Source organism: Mobula birostris, unplaced genomic scaffold (assembly GCF_030028105.1).
Source record: "Mobula birostris isolate sMobBir1 unplaced genomic scaffold, sMobBir1.hap1 scaffold_729, whole genome shotgun sequence".
Classification (NCBI taxonomy): Eukaryota; Metazoa; Chordata; class Chondrichthyes; order Myliobatiformes; family Myliobatidae; genus Mobula; species Mobula birostris.
In genome coordinates, this window is record NW_027278447.1 from 56199 (window position 1) to 77327 (window position 21129).

The 21129-nt window shown below is 53.3% G+C and overlaps 1 protein-coding gene across 1 annotated transcript; it reads right to left on the minus strand.

Moving 5' to 3' along the window:
* Window positions 1–11558: 11558 nt before the first annotated feature.
* On the minus strand, window positions 11559–19380 carry LOC140193692 (uncharacterized). Its single transcript, XM_072250858.1, has 3 exons — window positions 17271–19380; window positions 14249–14361; window positions 11559–11622 (listed from the first exon to the last, which is right to left on the minus strand). Exons 1-2 carry the CDS (start codon window positions 19298–19300, stop codon window positions 14292–14294), a joined length of 2100 nt encoding a protein of 699 aa, XP_072106959.1. The 5' UTR covers window positions 19301–19380; the 3' UTR covers window positions 11559–11622; window positions 14249–14291.
* Window positions 19381–21129: the final 1749 nt, after the last annotated feature.

A 21129-nucleotide genomic window follows, 5' to 3' on the forward strand; every position in this document is an offset into this window, starting at 1 on the left:
CCGGCTCAGGCAGGGTTCCTGCGGGGCCGCTGAAAACTGAGAGCGAGGACAAACTTCAGAGGCCGGCCGGGGGTGGGCTGGGGCCAGTGGGGTGTCGTGGACAACGCCGGGGGTGGGCTGGGCCCAGTGGGGTGTCGTGGACAACGCCGGGGGGGGGGGGGGGCCAGGAGGAAGTTCATGTGAATCGCACAGCCTCCTGCCTATTTCAGCAGGTCGCCGTTGGCCCTCACCGATCTTTAATGATGCACCACAGAGAATATCCCGTCCAGAGAGAGATCTGCAAATCCCACAACACTGCTTCTAATTCTGATCACGGTTTGGGACGGCAGCTACTTTCTTAGAAGTTTGCACGTATTTGGCACGTTAACTGAAACTCTTGACAAACTTCTGTTAAGTGCACAGTGGAGAGTATCCTGTCGGCCTGGTCTGGAAACACCAGGACGGAAAAATCCCACGGAGGGCGGGTGGGAAAGCCCTCCCCGCCATCGAGCACATGTACACCGGAGTGCTATCGCAGGGAAGCAGTTATTAGAAATCCCCACCACCCTGGCCGTGCTCTCTTCCCGCTGCCTCCATCGGGAAGGGGGTACAGGGGCCTCAGGTCCCACACCACCAGGTTCAGGAACAGTTATTACCCCTCAACCGTCAGGAAGAAGGTACAGGAGCCTCAGGTCCCACACCACCAGGTTCAGGAACAGTTATCACCCCTCAACCATCAGGAAGGAGGTACAGGAGCCTCAGGTCCCACACCACCAGGTTCAGGAACAGTTATTACCCCCTCAACCATCAGGAAGGAGGTACAGGAGCCTCAGGTCCCACACCACCAGGTTCAGGGAGAGTTATTACCCCCTCAACCATCAGGAAGGAGGTACGGGAGCCTCAGGTCCCACACCACCAGGTTCAGGAACAGTTTTTACCCCCTCAACCATCAGGCTCCTGAACCAGTGTGGGTAACTTCCCTCACCCCAACTCAAAACTGATTTTGCAACCCGGGGGCTGACTTTCACGGGCTCCGCAAGTCTGGATCTCAGTATTATTTGTTTGTCTGTCCACCGATTGAGTTTGTGCTTGCACACTTTACCTGCTTTCGCACATCGGTTGTCTGTTAGTCTTTGCGTGTAGCTTTTTATTGATTCTACTGTGTTTCTTTGTTCTATAGACAATAGGTGCAGGAGTAGGCCATTCGGCCCTTCAAGCCAGCACCGCTATTCGCTGTGATCATGGCTGATCATCCACAATCAGTACCCTTTTCCTGCATTCTCCCCATACCCCTTGACTCCGCTATCTTTAAGAGCTCTATCTAACTTTTTCTTGAAAGCATCCAGAGAATTGGCCTCCACAGCCTTCTGAGGCAGAGCGTTCCACATATCCACCACTCTCTGGGTGAAAAAGTTTTTCCTCAACTCCGTTCTAAGTGGCCTACCCCTTATTCTTAAACTGTGGCCTCTGGTTCTGGGCTCCCCCAACATCGGGAACGTGTTTCCTGCCTCTAGCATGTCCAATCCCCTAATATGTTTCAATCAGATCCCCTCTCACCCTTCTAAATTCCAGTGTATACAAGCCCAGTTGCTCCAATCTTTCAACATATGACAGTCCCGCCATCCCAGGAATTAACCTTGTGAACCTACGCTGCACTCCCTCAATAGCGAGAATGTCCTTCCTCAAATTTGGAGACCAAAACTGCACACGGTACTCCAAGTGTGGTCTCACCAGGGCCCTGTACAGCTGCAGAAGGACCTCTTTGCTCTTATACTCAATTCCCCTTGTTATGAAGGCCAACATGCCATTGGCTTTCTACTGTGAATGTATTCACACCTACAACTGTGTGGCCGAGCACAGCTCCAACACCTTATACAAGTTTGCTGACGACACCGCTGTCGTGGGCCGTATCAAAGGTGGTGGTGACCCAGCACCAGGAGGGAGATCGTAAACTTGGCTGAGCGGTGTCATAACGACAACCCCTCGCTCAACGTCAGCAAGACCAAGGAGCTGATTACAGACTTTGGGAGCAGAAAACCGGAGGTCCACGAGCCAGTGATCATTGGAGGATTGGAAGTAGGGTGGGTTAACAACTTTAAATTTCTGTGTGTTACTACTTCAGGGGACCTGTCCTGGGCCCAGCACGTAAACGCAATTGCGAAGAAAGCGTCCTCAGGAATTTGCAGAGATTTGGCAGGACGTCTAAAACTTTGACAGACTTCTCTAGATGTGAGGTGGAAAGTGTGCTGACTGGCGGCATCATGGCCTGGTACGGGAACACCAATGCTTTTGAGCGGAAAATCCTACAAAAGGTAGTGGATTTGGCCCAGTCCATCGCGGGTAAAGCCCCCCCAACTGTTGAACACATCCACATGAAACGCTGTCGTAGGAGAGCAGCGTCCGTCATCGGGGTCTCGGCCCAAAACGTTCACTGTTTACTCTTTTCCATAGATGCTGCCTGGCCTGCTGGGTTCCTCCAGCATTTTGTGTGCGTTGCTCGGATTTCCAGCGTCTGCAGATTTTCTCTTGTTTGTCCATCATCAGAGATCCCCTCTACTCAGGCTATGCTCTTTTCTTACTGTTGCCATCAGAATACCAACTACAACAGGATCAATCAAAGATCAACCAGAGTGCAGGAGACAACAAATCCTGCAAACGCAAATAGTAAATAAATAGCAATAAATAACGAGAACATGAGTTAAAGAGTTCTTAAAGTGAGATCATTGGTTGTGGGAACATCTCAATGGATGGGGCAAGTGAGTGAAGTTATCCCCTTTTGTTCAAGAGCCTGATGGTTGAGGGGTAATAACTGTTCCTGAACCTGGTGGTGTGGGTCCTGAGGCTCCTGTACCTTCTACCTGATGGATGAGGGGTAATAACTGTTCCTGAACCTGGTGGTGTGGGTCCTGAGGCTTCTGTACCTTCTACCTGACGGTTGAGGGGTAATAACTGTTCCCGAACCTGGTGGTGCGAGTCCTGAGGCTCCTGTACCTTCTACCTGATAGCAGTGGCAAGAAGAGAGCATGCATATCCATTTCACCAACGTCTTGTATAGCCGTAAAAAAATGACGTCCCAACTCCCGTACTCAGCGTCCCTTCTAGATCCAAATAAGGCACCATATTCGCCATCCGGACTGAAGAGGTAGTTAATGGTGTCATTGCTATGTCTCTCCCTCATGGGAGGAGGTCATGTCCTGCACAAGGAGGGCTGTCGATAATGTTTAGTCAAGCATTCTGCACACTGCTGCCCTGGTGTGTTCTGCACCGTCCCTCAATAACGAACGCCGGTGAATTCATGCTACTGACCCATTGAAATGTTCCCACAACCTATGGACTCACTTTCAAGGACTCAGCAACTCATGTTCTCAATATTCATTACTTATTTATTACTAATATTTGTTTTCTTTTTGTATTTGCATGATTTGTTATCCTTTGTACACCGCTTGAACACCCAAGCTGGTGCGGTCTTTTGTTAATTCTATTATAACTATTATCCTATTATGGATTTATTGAGTATGCCTGCAAGAAAACTAATCTCAGGTCACATACGGTGATATAGATGTACTTTGATGATAAATTTATTTTGAAATCTGGACTTTAAATACATGTCCTTTAGTGTTTCAAATTTGTAAATGGGGAGAAAGGTTCTGACAGGTATACCTCTCATAATTTCTACAAAGTTCTTGCAGATCTTGTAGGGGAGTCTAGGACAAGAGGGCATGACTTCAGGATTGAAGGACGTCCATTTAGAAGAGAGGTGCAGAGAAATTACTTTAGTCACAGGGTGGTAAATCTGTGGAATTTGTTGCCCACAAGTGGCTGTGGAGGCCAAGTCATTGGGTGTATTTAAGGCAGAGATAGGTAGGTTCTTGATTAGCCAGGGTGTCAAAGGGTAGGGGGAGAAGGCAGGGGAGTGGGGATGACTGGAAGAATTGGATCAGCCCATGATTGAATGGCGGAGCAGACTCGATGGGCCGAACGGCCTACTTCTGCTCCTATATCTTATGGTCTTATCTCTCCTCAGCCCTTGAAGCTCCAGAGAAAGCAATTCATTTTGTCGTTGCAGCCCACCCTCTCCAATCCGGGCAGCATCCTGGTGAACCTCTCCAAAGTCTCCACATCACATCCTCCCTGGAATGAGGGGGAAGGGGTGGGACCGGAAATGTACCCAAGTGCAGCCCGGGTGGGGTTTTATACAGCTGCAACGTCCCTTCCTGACTCGAACTCCATCCCTTCCCTTCGCCTCTTTGTACTGAGTCCCCCCTCTCTGCACTCCCAGCCACGCTGAAGACTTAAAACACCAACCTGTACATTTCCGCTCCCGGCCACACTGAAGACTTAAAATGCCAACCTGTACATTTCTCCTCCCGGCCGAAGTTCCCCCTTGTTAAGATTCTCAGAAGGGATTGAGATTCTGTTCAGACTCTTCGGGGATGAGAATTAGGTTCAACATCACTGGTGTAAATTATGAAATTTGTTGATGTGTGGCAGCAGTACATTGCAATACGCACTAACGTACAAACCCCTTCGGGTCAGAGACAGGAATTGAACTGGCGTTACACTCGCTGTCGCCGTCCCTTTTCACTTTTGTAACTTATCGTAACTTTTCATGCATCTGTATAGCTGCCCCCTTCCTCTCCCATCCTGACGAGGGGTCTCAGCCCGAAACGATGACCGTTGATTCCCCCTCCTTAAGATTGCTGCCTGACCTGCTGAGTTCCTCCAGCGTGTTGCCCTTGGATGGAAAATCTCACAGAGGAGTAGTGGGTACGGCCCGGTCCATCGCGGGCAGAGCCCACCCCGCCACTGAGCACGACTACACGAAACGTTGTCGCAGGAAAGCAGCGGCCATCATCGGAGACCACCCAGGACACGCTCTCTTCTCACTGCTGCCATCAGGAAGGGAGTACAGGAGCCTCAGGACTCGCACCACCAGGTTCAGGAACAGTTCTTACCCCTCTTACCCCCCTGATGGTAGCAATGAGGACCTTGTTCTGGGTGATGGGGGTCCTTAATGATGGACACCGCCATTTAGAGGCATCGTTCCTCAGTGATGTCCTGGATACCATGCTGCCCGTGCTGGAGCTGACTGAGTTTACGCCTCTCTGCTGTTTATTTTGATCCCCTGCCCCGTGAACGACATCTACGAAAAGGATTCACGGAGTGCCTCGGGGGCCAAGGCCCAGCCTTGCAAACATCTCGACTCTCGTCAGGCATGGCGGCCCTTGCGAACGTTTCTGATCGCTGGCGCCCTCCCGCCAAGATGCCCAGCCGCGGCGTGGTAGCACGGGGCCCGACCCGCACACTTGGCGGCGCCAGGGGAACGGGGTTTGATTCCCGCCACTGCCTGTGGGGACTCTGCACGCGGGACCGCGTGGGTTTCCTCCGGGTGCCCCGGTTTCCTCCCGCATTCCGAAGGCGTACCGGGATAGGGTCGGCAAGTCGCGGGCATGTGGCGTTGGCGCCGGAGGGGTGGCGATGCTCGGGTGTTGGCCCCCACCCCGACCCCACCCCAGCACATCCTCGACCGCAGTCTTTCGCTGGACGTGTGACGTAGACCGTACAGCACAGGAGCAGGCCATTTGGCCCACAGTGTCGTGCTGTACCGGGTGAGAAAGAAATCAGAAACACCCAGACACGCATCCCTCCTACCTCCACATCCCTCCATCTTCGTCACATCCATGTGCCTATCCAAGCGTTCTTAAAATCCTCGAACGTATTTACCTCCACCACCATTCCAGGCACCCTCCACTCTCTGAGTGAAAAACCTACCCCCTCTCACCCTCAATGCATGCCCCTGGGTATTAGACATTTCAACCCTGGGAAACAGATACTCTCTGTCCAATCCATCTATGCCTCTCATAATCTTGTAGCCCTCCATCAGTTCTCCAACACACTGGAGCAAACAACACAAATGAAGATCATCTTTAATCTTCTATAACCCGTTGTCACTTTGTAGCCAGGGAGTGAGAGCTCGAAGACAGACACTGACCCCCCCCCCCCCGAAAGTGGAGGTACGCTCTCCGCCACCCCACGGGGAAACAGCTTATAGTGAGAGCAGATGTTCTGAATGCAGACTCCTATCCGCATTTCTGGCTGGAGAGTCAGATTTGGAAAATAAACAGAATTTGATCACAGTAACATCCCCTCCTGCGTTCAGGCAATTTGATCATAGTAACATCCCCTCCTGCACGCAGGCAAGATGGAAGAAACAGCAGGACACAAGTTAGGCTCTTGGGAATGTCCTGGCGGCCGAGGTGCACAAGAGGGCGATTTGATTTCACCGTCGCAGACACCGTCCCATCACAGTCTCTCAGCCCTCACAGACAGGTCCACCACACCGTCCCATCACACACTCCCAGGGTCAGACACAGAATGAAGCTCCCTCCACACCATCCCATCACACATTCCCAGGGTCAGATACAGAGTGAATCTCCCTCTACACCGTCCCATCACACACACTCCCGGGGTCAGACACAGAGTGATGCTCCCTCTACACCATCCCATCACACACTCGCGGGGTCAGACATAGAGTGAAGCTCCCTCCACACCGTCCCATCACACACTTCCAGGGTCAGACACAGAGTGAAGCTCCCTCCACACTGTCCGATCACAAACTCCCGGGGCCAGACACAGAGTGAAGCTCCCTCCACACCGTCCCACCACACACTCCAGGGGTCAGACACACAGTGAAGCTCCCTCCACACATCCCATCACACACTCCTGGGGTCAGACACACAGTGAAGCTCCCTCCACACGTCCCATCACACACCCCCGGGGTCAGACACAGAGTGAAGCTCCCTCCACACCATCCCATCACACACTCCCGGGGTCAGACACAGAGTGAAGCTCCCTCCACACCGTCCCATCACACACTCCCGGGGTCAGACATAGAGTGAATCTCCCTCCACACCGTCCCATCACACACTCCCGGGGTCAGACACAGAGTGAAGCTCCCTCCACACCGTCCCATCACACACTCCCGGGGTCAGACACAGAGTGAAGCTCCCTCCGCACCGTCCCATCACACACTCCCGGGGTCAGACACAGAGTGAAGCTCCCTCCGCACCGTCCCATCACACACTCCCGGGGTCAGACACAGAGTGAAGCTCCCTCCCCACCGTCCCGTCACACACTCCCGGGGTCAGACACAGAGTGAAGCTCCCTCCACACCGTCCCATCACACACTCCCGGGGTCAGACACAGAGTGAAGCTCCCTCCACACCGTCCCATCACACACTCCCGGGGTCAGACACAGAGTGAAGCTCCCTCCACACCGTCCCATCACACACTCCCGGGGTCAGACACAGAGTGAAGCTCCCTCCGCACCGTCCCATCACATAGCCTCCCCACTCTCTCTCTGCCTATGACTGTAACAGTTAAATCCCGATTGCGCTGGTGGAGAGTTCCTGGATGAACACACTCCTGGGAAGCCTGGGATCAATTATCCTGCGAAGACAATCAGGACTATTGTGACTGGAGCTGGGATCCGCCTCCTTTCGTTCTGCCTGAAATTCCAGCAAACCGTCTGCATTAAATCAACACAAGCAGGGCCAAGGGGGCTTCCTGCTCAGACTGGGCCTGCGTCACACGGACAAGCTGCCAACCCGGGTCACAAGCAACGCTTTTCAACCAAATTGTGTTACACTGTTTGTCGGGCCTTTAGTGAACTGACACATCCACCCTGTTTTAAAGCGGGGTGCGGGGTGGGGGGTGGAGAGAGATGGGGCAGAGAGAGAGAGAGAGAGAGAGATGGGGAGAGAGGGAGGGTGGGGCAGAGAAATAGCGGGAGAGAGATGGGGGAGTCACAGTGATGGGGAGAGAGAGCGATCGGGGCAGAAAGAGAGCGGCGGGGCAGAAGAGAGAGGGTGTGGCAGAGGGAGAGCAATGGGAGAGAGAGATAGATGGGGCCAAGAGAGAGAGAGGGATGGGGCCGAGAGAGAACAAAGGTGGGGGGGGGGAGAGAAGGGCATCATAGTAATATGATCCTACAGTACAGAAATAAGCCCTTCGGCCCATCTCTCCCATACCAAACCATTTAATTTACCTACTCCCATTGACCTGCACCTGGTCCATAGCCCTCCATACCCCTACCATCCATGTACCTGATACAAACTTCTCTTAAACATTGAAATCAAGCAGCACATGCACCACTTGCACTGGTCGCTCATTCCACACGCTCTCGGCCCTTCGAGTGAAACAGTTTCCCCTCATGTTCCCTTAAACTTTTCACCTCCCACCCTTAACCTGTGACCTCTGGTTGTAGTCTGACCCCCAGCTCAGTGGAAAAGCCTGTCTATTACTCTATCCTGTTGCAGAATCTCAGATGGAGACGAGAGGGCGTACAGGAGCGAGATATACCAGCTAGTTGAGTGGTGTCACAGCAACTACTTTGTACTCAGCGTCAGTAAGGCCAAACAATCGATTGTGGACTTCAGGACAGGTAGGAAGAGGGAACACAAACCAATCCTCATGGAGGGATCAGGAGTGGAGAGAGTGAGCAGCTTCAAGTTCCTGGGTGTCAGTCTCTCTGAGGATCTAACCTGGACCCAACACATCGACGCAGCTACATAGTAGGCAAGACAGCGGCTATATTTCATTAGGAGCTTGAGGAGATTTGGTATGGCAACTAAAACACTCAAAAAACTTCTAAAAATGTATCCCGGAAAGCATTCTGACTGGCTGCACCACCGTCTGGGACGGGGGGGGGGGGGGTGGATACTGCAGAAGATTGAAGTAAGTTGCAGAAACTTGTAAAATTAGTTACAAGCACTAGCCTCTGCAGCATCAAAGACACCTTCAAGAAGCAATGCCTCCAAAGGGCGGGGTCCATCGTTAAGGACCCCATCACCCAGGACATGCCCTCTTGCTACCGTCAGGACGGAGGTACAGGAGCCTGAAGGCACACACTCAACAATTCAGGAACAGCTTCTTCCCCTCTGCCATCCGATTTCTGAATGGACACTGAACCCATGAACACTACCTCTTTCTTTCTGTTTTTTTGCACTACTTATTTAATAGACATATATATACTTACTGTAATTTGGTTTTTATATATTTATTTATCATGTATTGTATTGTACTGCTGCCGTAAAGTTAACAAATTTCATGACATATGCCAGTGATACTAAATCTGATTCTGATTATAATTTTTTACACCTCTGTCAAATCTCCCCTCAATCTTCTACATTCCAAGGAATAAAGTCCTAACCTATTCAATCTTTCCTTATAACTCAGGTCCTCCAGACCCAACAACATTCTTGTAAATTTTCTCTGTGCTCTTTCAACCTTATTTACATCTTTCCTGACCAAAATTGCACACAATACTCCAAGTTAGGCCTCACCAATGTCTTATACGACTTCAACATAACATCCCATCTCCTGTACTCAATACTTTGATGTATGAGGGCCAATGTGCCAAAAGCTTTTGTTATGACCCTATCTACCTGTGACTCCACTTCCAATGAATTCTGGACCTGTATTCCCAGATCCCTTTGTTCTATCGCACTCCTCAGTGCCCTGTGTAAGTCCTACTCTGGTTGGTCTGACCAAAGTACAACACCTCACACTTGTCTGCATTAAATTTCATCTCCTTTTTTGTCGTCCATTTTCCCCGTTGGTCCAGATCCCTCTGCAAGCCATGATAGCCTCCCTCGCTGTCCACTACACCCCCAATCTTGGTGTCATCCACAAATTTGCTGATCCACAGTTCATCTAGATCATTGATATAGATGACAATTAACAACGGGCCCAGCACCGATCCCTACAGCACTCCACTAGTCACAGGCCTCCAGTCAGCGAGCAACCGTCTACTACCACTCCCTGGCTTCTCCCACAAAGCCAATGTCTAATCCAATTTACTCGCTCACCCTGAATGCCAAGTGTCTGAACCTTCTTGACCAACATCCCATGTGGGACCTTGTCAATTGCCTTGTTGAAGTCCATGTAGACTACATCCAGTACCTTGCCTTCATCAGCTTTCCTGGTAACTTCCTCGAAAAACTCTAAGATTGGTTAGACAAGACCCACCATGCATGAAGCCATGCTGACTATCCCTAATCAGTCCCTGTCTATCCAAATAGTTGTATATCTGGTCCCTTAGAACACCTTCCAATAACAACTGAGGTCAGGCTCACACACTTTTAAACTTTCCTGGTTTATCTTCAGAGCCTTTCTTATACAGCAGAACAACATTAGCTACCCTCCCATTCTCTTGTACCTCACCTGTCGCTAAGGGTGATTTAAAAAACTCTGCTAGGGCCCTGGAAATTTCTACACATGCCTCCCACAGGGTCCGAGGGAACTCCTTGTCAGGTCTTTGGGATTTATCCACCCTGATTTGCCACAAGACAGCAAACACCTCCTCCTCTCCAATCTGTATGGGGTCCAATATCTCGCTGCTGCTTTGCCTTACTTCTGCAGCCTCTTGGTCCATCTCTACAGATGCAGAAAACATCCATTTAAGATCTACGCATCTCTTTCGGCTCCACACGTGGATTACCATTCTGGTCTTCCAGACGACCAATTTTGTCCCTTGCAATCCTTTTGCTCTTCACATTTCTGCAGAATCCCTTCACCTTGTCTGCTAGGGAGGAGAGCTAAGGTACCGGTGACCCCTGTTTCCATCCAGGGGGTCAGTGTGGACATGGTGGAGGATTACAAATACCTGGGGATACGAATTGACAATAAACTGGACTGGTCAAAGAACACTGAGGCTGTCTACAAGAAGGGTCAGAGCCGTCTCTATTTCCTGAGGAGACTGAGGTCCTTTAACATCTGCCGGACGATGCTGAGGATGTTCTATGGGTCTGTGGTGGCCAGTGCGATCATGTTTGCTGTTGTGTGCTGGGGCAGCAGGCTGAGGGTAGCAGACACCAACAGAATCAACAAACTCATTCGTGAGGCCAGTGATGTTGTGGGGATGGAACTGGACTCTCTGATGGTGGTGTCTGAAAAGAGGATGCTGTCCAAGTTGCATGCCATCTTGGACAATGTCTCCCATCCGCTACATAATGCACTGGGTGGGCACAGGAGTACATTCAGCCAGAGACTCATTCCACCGAGATGCAACACAGAGCGTCATAGGAAGTCATTCCTGCCTGTGGCCATCAAACTTTACAACTCCTCCCTTGGAGGGTCAGACACCCTGAGCCAATAGGCTGGTCCTGGCATAATTTACATATTACTGTTTAACTATTTATGGCTTTATTACTAGTTAATTATTTATGGTGCAACTGCAACGAAAACCTTTTTCCCTCAGGATTAGTAAAGTATGACTATGAGAAAGAGAGAGACAGACAGAGAGAGAGGTATAGCAGAGGACACAGAGGCAGAGTTTATAAACTGATGTGATCCACAATGGTTATGATTGGTATGGAGAGATACTTTGATCAAAGTTCAAAGACAATTTATTATCAAAGAATGTACATGTTGCCATATGCCTGATGGCAGCAGGGAGAAGAGAGCACGGGCTGGATGGTGGGTTCCCTGATGATGAATGCTGTGTTCCTGTCACAGTGCTCCTCGCAGAAGTGATCAATGGTGGGGAGGGCTTCACCAGTGACGGACCACCACATGCTGTGGGTTTTTCACTTCCTGGGCGACGGTGTCTCCGCATCAGGCTGAGGCTCAGCAGGTAGAAGGCTGTGCATCAAAGTTTTAGGTGACATTCCAAGTCCACACAAACTTCGAAGAAAGTCAAAGTTTGGCGCCTCCTTTGCGATGGCTGCTCCCATTAAGTGCCTGGCTGGGAATGTGGAGGGGGCGTTGAATCCCAGATCAGCCCCTGTGCACTCATAGAGTCACAGACCCTTCAGCCCATCTAGTCCATGCCAAACGATTATTCTGCCTAGTCCCATCTAGGACCATAGCCCTCCACGTCCCCCCAAACTTCTCTTAAACATTGAAATTGACCCGCGTCTACCACTTCTACTGCCAGCTCGTTCCATACTCTCACCACCCTCTGTTCCCCCTCAGATTCCACTTAAGCTTGTCACCTCTCACCCTTAACCCATGATCTCTAGTTCCAGTCGCACCCAAACTCATTGGAAAAAGCCTCCTTGCAATTACCCTATCTATACCCCTCATAATTTCCTCTCAATCATCTACGCTCCAGGGAATAAAATCCTAGCCTGTTCAAACTTTCCCTATAACTCAGATCCTCAAGTCCCCAGCAACATCCTTGTAAATTTTCTCTGCACTCCTTCGAACTTATTGACATTCTTCCTATAGTTGGCAACCAGACCTGCATGCGATATTCCAAATTTGGCCTCACCAACATCTTATTGGGTAGCAGGGTGGAGATACATCTCTACCGAAGGAGGTGTAAGGCGCTCCTTCCCTCCGCTAGCCTGCAGGTCACCCTTGGGCAAGGTGTAGCACCTGATTAGCTCCCGATCAGGGTCACGGGAAGCCATGGGAGCAGGTGGTGGATGGTCGTACGAGCAGCCGGTGCATATCATAAGTCCGGGTTATGTGACCACTGACGCCCGGCAGACAATCTCTGAAGAGTATTGATAATGGCTGGGGTCACCCGTCTCGTAAAGACACTGCCCAGAAGGTGGTGATGGCAAACCACTTCTGTAGGAGATTTGCCAAGAACAATCACGGTCACGGAAAGACCACGATCACTCACGTCATACGACATTACGACGATGATGTGATTACGGAATACCTGGAGGCACGTGACAAGATAAGCCAAAGCTGGCATGGTTTCCTGAAAGGAAAATCCTGCCTGACAAACCTACTGCAATTCCTTGAGGAAATTACAAGCAGGGTAGAAAAAGGAGATGCAGTAGACGTGGTGTACTTGGGTTTTCAGAAGACCTTTGACAAGGCACATGAGGCTGCTTAGCAAGATAAGAGCCCATGAAATTACAGGGAAGTTACTAGCCTGGGTGGAGCATTGGCTGGTCAGCAGGTAACAGAGAGTGGGAATAAAGGGATCCTATTCTGGGTGGCTGCTTGTTACTAGTGGAGTTCCACAGGGGTTGGTGTTGCAATCCCTGCTTTTTATGAGGCTTGACAATGACTTGGATTATGGGATTAATGGATTTGTGGCTAAATTTGCCGATGATACAAAGATATGTGGAGGAGCAGGTAGTGTTAAGGAAACAGAGCCTGCAGAGAGACTTAGATACTTGAGGAGAATGGGCAAAGAAGTGGCAAATGAAATACAATGTTGGAAAGTGTATGGTCGTGCACTTTGGTGGACGAAATAAACGGGCAGACTATTATTTAGATGGGGAGAGAATTCAAAATGCAGATTTGCAAAGGGACTTGGGAGTCCTTGTGCAGGATACCCTAAAGGTTAACCTCCAGGTTGAGTCAGGGGTGAAGAAGGCGAATGCAATGTTGGCATTCATTTCTAGAGGTATAGAATATAAGAGCAAGGATGTGATGTTGAAGTTCTATAAGGCACTCGTGAGACCACACTTGGAGTATTGTGTGCAGTTTTGGGCTCCTTATTTTAGAAAGAATATACTGACATTGGAGAGGGTTCAGAGAAGATTCACGAGAATGATTCCAGGAATGGAAGGGTTACCGTATGAGGAACGTCTGGCAGCTCTTGGGCTGTATTCCCTGGAGTTCAGGAGAATGAGGGGGGATCTCATAGAAACATTCTGAATGTTAAGAAGCCTGAACAGATTAGATATGGCAAAGTTATTTCCCATGGTAAGGAAGTCCAGGATAAGAGGGCACGACTTCAGGATTGAAGGACCTCCATTGAGAACAGAGATACGGAGAAATTACTTCAGTCAGAGGTTGGTAAATCTGTGGAATTTGTTGCCATGAGCGGCTGTGGAGGCCAAGTCATTGGGTGCATTTAAGGCAGAGATAGATAGGTTCTTGATTAGCCAGGGCATCAAAGGGTATGAGGTGAAGGCAGGGGAGTGGGGACGACTGGAAGAATTGGATCAGCCATGATTGACTGGCAGAGCAGACTTGATGGGCTGAATGGCCTACTTCTGCTCCTGTATCTTATGGTCTTATGGACGTGGTGCTTTGGGAACTTGAACATAACAACCCAACTCCTGTACTCAATGAATCAGCCTATAACTCACGCAGGCTTCAGTGGACAACTTGGACCTCGACTCCTGCGCAGACACCTGGATCTCCAAAGGTTCAGCTCCACCCCTCTCTCATCTGTGTAGCTCTACCCCCACCCCACTCCCGTGTCCAGGGCTGACTCACAAGTCCCTAATGGAACGGGATAAGGCACCGGGCTAAAGGCCTGAAGGAAGCTGGTTGTAGAGGTTGCCAGACTTGCCTGAGAGGGTCCAGCGGCGGTCCAGAGGCTCCGGCTGTTCCGTTCAGAGAGAGCTGACATCCGTGTGCCAAGCGGTCCCCGCGGGCGCGGCCCCCGGTGCCTCAGCGACGGAGCTAGAGAGAGAGAGAGATCCAGGTAGAGGAACCCATCCAGTTCCGAACCTCACCCCCCACCCACCTCCCGTCCCCACCACTCCCCCCATGCAGTGTCAGGAAGGATTATAAACTCAAGCACAGCAGTTAGCATAATGCCTGACAGCCCCAACGACCCGGGTCCAATTCCCGCCACTGTCTGTAAGGGGTTTTGTATCTTCTCCCCGCGACCATGCGGATTTCCTCCGGGTGCTCCGGTTTCCTCCCACAGTCCAAAGATGTGTGCGTTAGGTTTTGCTACGTTGGCGCCGGAACCATGCTGGCTGACCGCTCCCGACCCCGCCCCCCGCCCCCCAGCACATCCTCAGACTGCGTCGGTCGAGGACCCAGAACAGAGCATTTCACTGCACGCTTCGATGTGCCTGTGACACATTAAAGTTTAACTTCAGCCCCAGAAAGGGAGTGGGATGGATGGGAGGGCGGGAGATTTAGATCTCCAAACAGGACTAAAGTTGGGGGTTGCTCTGCATGAGGTGCCCGGGGCCACCAGAGGTGTCTGATCCAGGGGTTGCCAGCTTTAGAGAGGGAAGCAGAAAATAAAACTGAGGCTCGGGGGCAGAGAACTGGCGAACTCAGTACCAGGGGAAAGTCGTTCATAGTTCTTACCAGATCAGAGGATGGTGTAGAGGGAGCTTCACTCTGTGTCTGACCCCGGGAGCGTGTGATGGGATGGTGTAGAGGGAGCTTCACTCTGTCTGACCCCGGGAGTGTGTGATGGGACGGTGTAGAGGGAGCTTCACTCTGTGTCTGACCCCGGGAGTGTGTGATGGGACGGTGCGGAGGGAGCTTCACTCTGTGTCTGACCCCGGGAGAGTGTGATGGGACGGTGTAGAGGGAGCTTCACTCTGTGTCTGAGCCCGGGAGTGTGTGATGGGACGGTGTGGAGGGAGCTTCACTCTGCGTCTGACCCTGGGAGTGTGTGATGGGACGGTGTGGAGGGAGCTTAACTCTGTGTCTGAGCCCGGGAGTGTGTGATGGGACGGTGTGGAGGGAGCTTCACTCTGTGTCTGAGCCCGGGAGTGTGTGATGGGACGGTGTGGAGGGAGCTTCACTCTGTGTCTGACCCCGGGAGTGTGTGATGGGACGGTGCAGAGGGAGCTTCACCCTGTATCTGACCCCGGGAGTGTGTGATGGGACGGTGTGGAGGGAGCTTCACTCTGTGTCTGACCCCGGGAGTGTGTGATGGGACGGTGTGGAGGGAGCTTCACTCTGTGTCTGACCCCAGGGGTGTGTGATGGGACGGTGTGGAGGGAGCTTCACTCTGTGTCTGACCCCGGGAGTGTGTGATGGGACGGTGCAGAGGGAGCTTCACCCTGTATCTGACCCGGGAGTGTGTGATGGGACGGTGTGGAGGGAGCTTCACTCTGTGTCTGACCCCGGGAGTGTGTGATGGGACGGTGTAGAGGGAGCTTCACTTTGTGTCTGACCCCGGGAGTGTGTGATGGGACGGTGTGGAGGGAGCTTCACTCTGTCTGACCCCGGGAGTGTGTGATGGGACGGTGTGGAGGGAGCTTCACTCTGTGTCTGATCCCGGGAGTGTGTGATGGGATGGTGTGGAGGGAGCTTCACTCTGTGTCTGACCCCGGGAGTGTGTGATGGGACGGTGTGGAGGGAGCTTCACTCTGTGTCTGACCCCGAGAGTGTGTGATGGGACGGTGCGGAGGGAGCTTCACTCTGTGACTGACCCCGAGATTGTGTGATGGGACGGTGTAGAGGGAGCTTCACTCTGTGTCTGACCCCGGGAGTGTGTGATGGGACGGTGCGGAGGGAGCTTCACTCTGTGTCTGACCCCGGGAGTGTGTGATGGGACGGTGTAGAGGGAGCTTCACTCTGTGTCTGACCCCGGGAGTGTGTGATGAGACGGTGTGGAGGGAGATTCACTCTGTGTCTGACCCCGGGAGTGTGTGATGGGACGGTGTGGAGGGAGCTTCACTCTGTGTCTGACCCCGGGAGTGTGTGATGGGACGGTGTGGAGGGAGCTTCACTCTGTGTCTGACCCCGGGAGTGTGTGATGGGACGGTGTGGAGGGAGCTTCACTCTGTGTCTGACCCCGGGAGTGTGTGATGGGATGGTGTGGAGGGAGATTCACTCTGTGTCTGTCCCCGGGAGTGTGTGATGGGATGGTGTGGAGGGAGCTTCACTCTGTGTCTGACCCCGGGAGTGTGTGATGGGACGGTGTGGAGGGAGCTTCACTCTGTGTCTGACCCCGGGAGTGTGTGATGGGACGGTGTGGAGGGAGCTTCACTCTGTGTCTGACCCCGGGAGTGTGTGATGGGACGGTGGGGAGGCAGCTTCACTCTGTGTCTGACCCCGGGAGTGTGTATTTTGTATTATTTCTGTTGACTATTTTGTTTTGTAAATAAGTAACGCTTGCACCTCTCAATCCCTCTGAGAACTGACGGCCTGAACCTCCACGTTCCCCACCCCGTCTGGCACCAGCTCTCCCACCCTTCTCCCACTCTTCAGGGTATTTACAAGGACAGGTGTGTAAAAAGGGCCCGACGGATCGCTGGGGACCCGAGTCACCCCAACCACAAACTGTTCCAGCTGCTACCATCCGGGAAACGGTACCGCAGCATAAAAGCCAGGACCAACAGGCTCCCGGACAGCTTCTTCCATCAGACCATCAGACTGATTAATTCATGCTGATACAATTGCATTTCTATGTTATATTGACTGCCCGGTTGTACATATAAGTTACTATAACATTGCACATTTAGACGGAGACGGCACATAAAGATTTTTACTCCTGATGTAAGTAATTCAATTCGGTACCCCTGACTCCTCTGGACCAAGACCGGAGCTCGTCCTTGCAACACCCCCTCCCCACCCCGCCGCCCACTGCCCGCGCCCAAACCCCGTTCACTTACACGGTGCTGTCGACGTTGGCGGAGCCGGTGATGGGGTCCGGGACCTTGGGGGCGCCGTGGACCCAGCGGTAGCAGTCGGTGACGGTGCGCGCCTGTCCGCAGGCACCGCGGCTGCAGTAGGCGACGCCCAGGGCCAGCATCACCATGCCGAAGACACAGACCGGAACCAGGAGCGCGATCAGCAGCCACCGGTCGCCCCGGACGATCTGTCCGTCGCTCACGTTCACCTGCCGGACCCCCTCCCCAGCCGCTCCGCTGGCCGGGCTGGGGTACTCTGCGGGATGGGCGCTGCTGAGGGTGAGGAGGGGTCCCGCCCGCAGCGGTGCCTCTGTCGCCCGGGCGGGGGTTGTAGACTGGGGAAGGGGTTGTTCCAACTCCGCCTGTTCCCATGGAGACTTGGGACCGGATTTTTCCATCGAGTCGGGAATGTGTTGGCCATATATCTCGGGTAGTCCCGTGGAGATGGGACTGAACTGGCCATTCTCCGTGGGTTGTCCTGTAGATGTGAAAATGGTTGGGCCCGTCACCTTGGGTTGCCCTGTAGACTCGTCAGGGAGTGGTCCCGCCTCCGCCGGTTCCCCAGTAGACATGGCAGGGGATCGTCCCTTATCTACTGGCTCCCAAGTGGCCAGGGGAAGGGGCTGCCTCGGCGACCGGGCAGGAGGTGACCACGTCTCCCCAGAAGCCGACGGGACCCCCCGCCACCCGTCCCCTTCTCCCTCCCGCCACAGGTCCAGCCCGTCCATGGTCCCGGTCGGGAAGGAGGGGAGGGTGGCGCGCCCAGGTTCGAGCAGGCAGGAGAACCCGTCCGGCTCCAGGACGAAGCCCTCCCGGCAATGACATTCGAAGTGCCCCAAGTAGTTGACGCACATCTGCTGGCAGCTGCCCTCGAACTGGCACTCGTCCACGTCTTGGCAATAAGCGACGCCCCCCTCATCGCGCTCCAGCCGGTAGCCCACCCGGCAGTAGCACTGGAAGGATCCCGGAGCGTTAGCGCACAGCTGCGGGCACTGTCCCAGCGCGCACTCGTCCACGTCCCGGCACTCGCCCCCTTCCAGCCGGTAACCCGGGGCGCAGAGGCACGTGTACGAGCCCGGGACGTTGGCGCAGAGCTGAGGGCACGGCTCCAGCGCGCACTCGTCCACGTCCAGGCACGACCGACCGTCCGGCGCCAGCTCGAAGCCCGCCCGGCAACCGCAGCGGTACGACGACCCGCTCTCCGTGCACAGTTGCTCGCAGCCCCCGTTACCGCCGCCCGCGGCGCACCCGCCGCCCTTCCCCACCCCGGGACTCCGGCAGTAAGGGGGATCCCGGGACCAGCCCACCCCGCCCTTCCTCGCTTTGCAGAGGACGGAGACGGGAGCCCGGGGAGGGGAGCAGCGCACGGTGGCCACCGAGCCGAAGGGTGCCCAGCGCAGGCTGGACGAGGTTAAGCCGAACGGGGCGGCGTACGTGACCGGTGCGTTCGCCTCCAGCGGCGGGCACATCCCGCGGAAGGTGTAGCGGCAGAGGTAGCCGTCCACCGAGAGCCGGCACGAACCCTCCACCCACTTGAAGTCCGTCGCGTCCCCGGCGCCGTAAGTCAGGGCGACGCAGCGGGCGGCCGGGCAGGAGGTCCCCCCGTCTTCCCCTTCGCCCGCCCCGTCCCACAGCCAGTTGGTAAAGCGGGTATCCTGGTCCCCGGTTGTCCAGGTGAAGCCCCGCAGCGGCTTGCGGGGAGCGCACTGGCGGGGCTGCCGCTGGAGACCGAGCCAGAGTTTCAGCGCCTTCCCCCGGCCCGGCAGCTCCAAGCCCCGAACCAACTCTTCGACCAGCGCCGCCTCGGCTCTCCGCCTCACGCTGGCCAGGTTGCCTCCGGTCTCCCGGCACGCCCGCCACGCCTGGGTGAAGGAGAGGCGCCGCAGGTGGACGGTGTAGCACGAGTCGGGCCCGCAGACGGCGTTGGAGACCCCGGGTTCCCCGCCGCCGGAGGGGGGCGAGCCGGACGAGGGGGTCAGCAGGCAGGACAGGCTGAGCCAGAGAGCGAACATCCCGGCTGGCCGGCGGATCCCCCGCTCGACTGAGCTGTGCAGTCGGCAGACGGGACACGGTGGGAGAGAGTTCGGGGAGGGGAGGGGAGTGTGGGAGGAGCAAGGGAGAGAGGGCCGGAGAGTGAAGGGGGGGGGGAATGAGAAGGGAGGAGGGGAAGGGGAGAAAGATGAAAAGGGAGAGGGGAGAAGGAAGAAGAAGGAAAGAGGGAGGGAGGAGAGGGAGGCGAGAGAAGGGAGAGAGGTGGTAGGGGAAAGCGAAGATAGGCGAGAGAGGAAGGTGGAGAGACGGGGAGTGGAGGCAAGAGGAAGGGAGAGTGAGGGGAAGGGGAGGGAACTGGAAGGAAAGAAGTGGAGTGAGTGCTGAGGAGAAGAGAAACGGAGGTAGAGGGAAGGGAAAGAGGGACGGAAACACACACACACACACACATACACAGATACATACACACACACAACACACACACACACACACATACACAGATACACACACACACACAACACACACACAGACACAGACACACACAGACACACACACACACAGACACTCACACATACACACACACACATACAGACCGACACACACACACACACACACACACACACATACACACACAACACACATACAGACAGATACACACACACACACACAAATACAGACCGACACACACACACACACACACACACACACATACATACACACACAACACACATACAGACAGATACACACACAGACACACAAATACAGACCGACACACACACACACACACACACACACACCACACACACACACACACACACACACACACACACACACACACACACACAGACACACACACACAACATAGACACACACACAAACACACACACGCACACACATACACACAGACACACAGAGTTTGATTTCCAAAATAAGCTTTATTCAGAATATATATATAAACACACACCAGAATAGAAAGCACATTCAATCACGTGAAAGTGTCTTATTTTTAAAATCTTCAACACTCACATGCCCCGTGGAAAATATCCTACTCACGGAGGGTAGGATTTGCACCTGACCCAGACACACCAAGTGTGATATGGGAGTGACCACAGACCATACTCCCTTCCCCGTGAGTGAGCTCGATGCGTGGAGATTGAGTCTGTCCCTCGGCACACAGACCATACTTATTCCGTGCGAGGGTCACTCACTGTGTAACTGTACAGAGTCACTGTTTATTCGGTGCGAGGGTCACTCACTGTGTAACTGTACAGAGTCACTGTTTATTCAGGGTGAGGGTCACTGTGTAACTGTACAGAGTCACTGTTTATTCAGGGTGAGGGTCACTGTGTAACTGTACAGAGTCACTGTTTATTCAGGGTGAGGCTCACTGTGTAACTGTACAGAGTCACTGTTTATTCAGTCTGTGTGTCACTGTACAGAGTCACCGTTTATTCAGGGTGAGGCTCACGGTGTGACTGTACAGAGTCACGGTTTATTCAGGCTGGGGGTCACGGTGTAACTGTACAGAGTCACGGTTTATTCAGGCTGGGGGTCACTGTGTCACTGTACAGAGTCACTGTTTATTCAGGGTGAGGGTCACTGTATAACTGTACAGAGTCACTGTTTATTCAGGGTGAGGGTCACTGTGTAACTGTACAGAGTCACTGTTTATTCAGGATGGGGGTCACTGTGTAACTGTACAGAGTCACTGTTTAGTCAGGGTGAGGGTCACTGTGTAACTGTACAGAGTCACTGTTTATTCAGGAAGAGAGTCACTGTGTAACTGTACGGAGTCACTGTTTATTCAGGGTGAGGATCACTGTGTAACTGTACAGAGTCACTGTTTATTCAG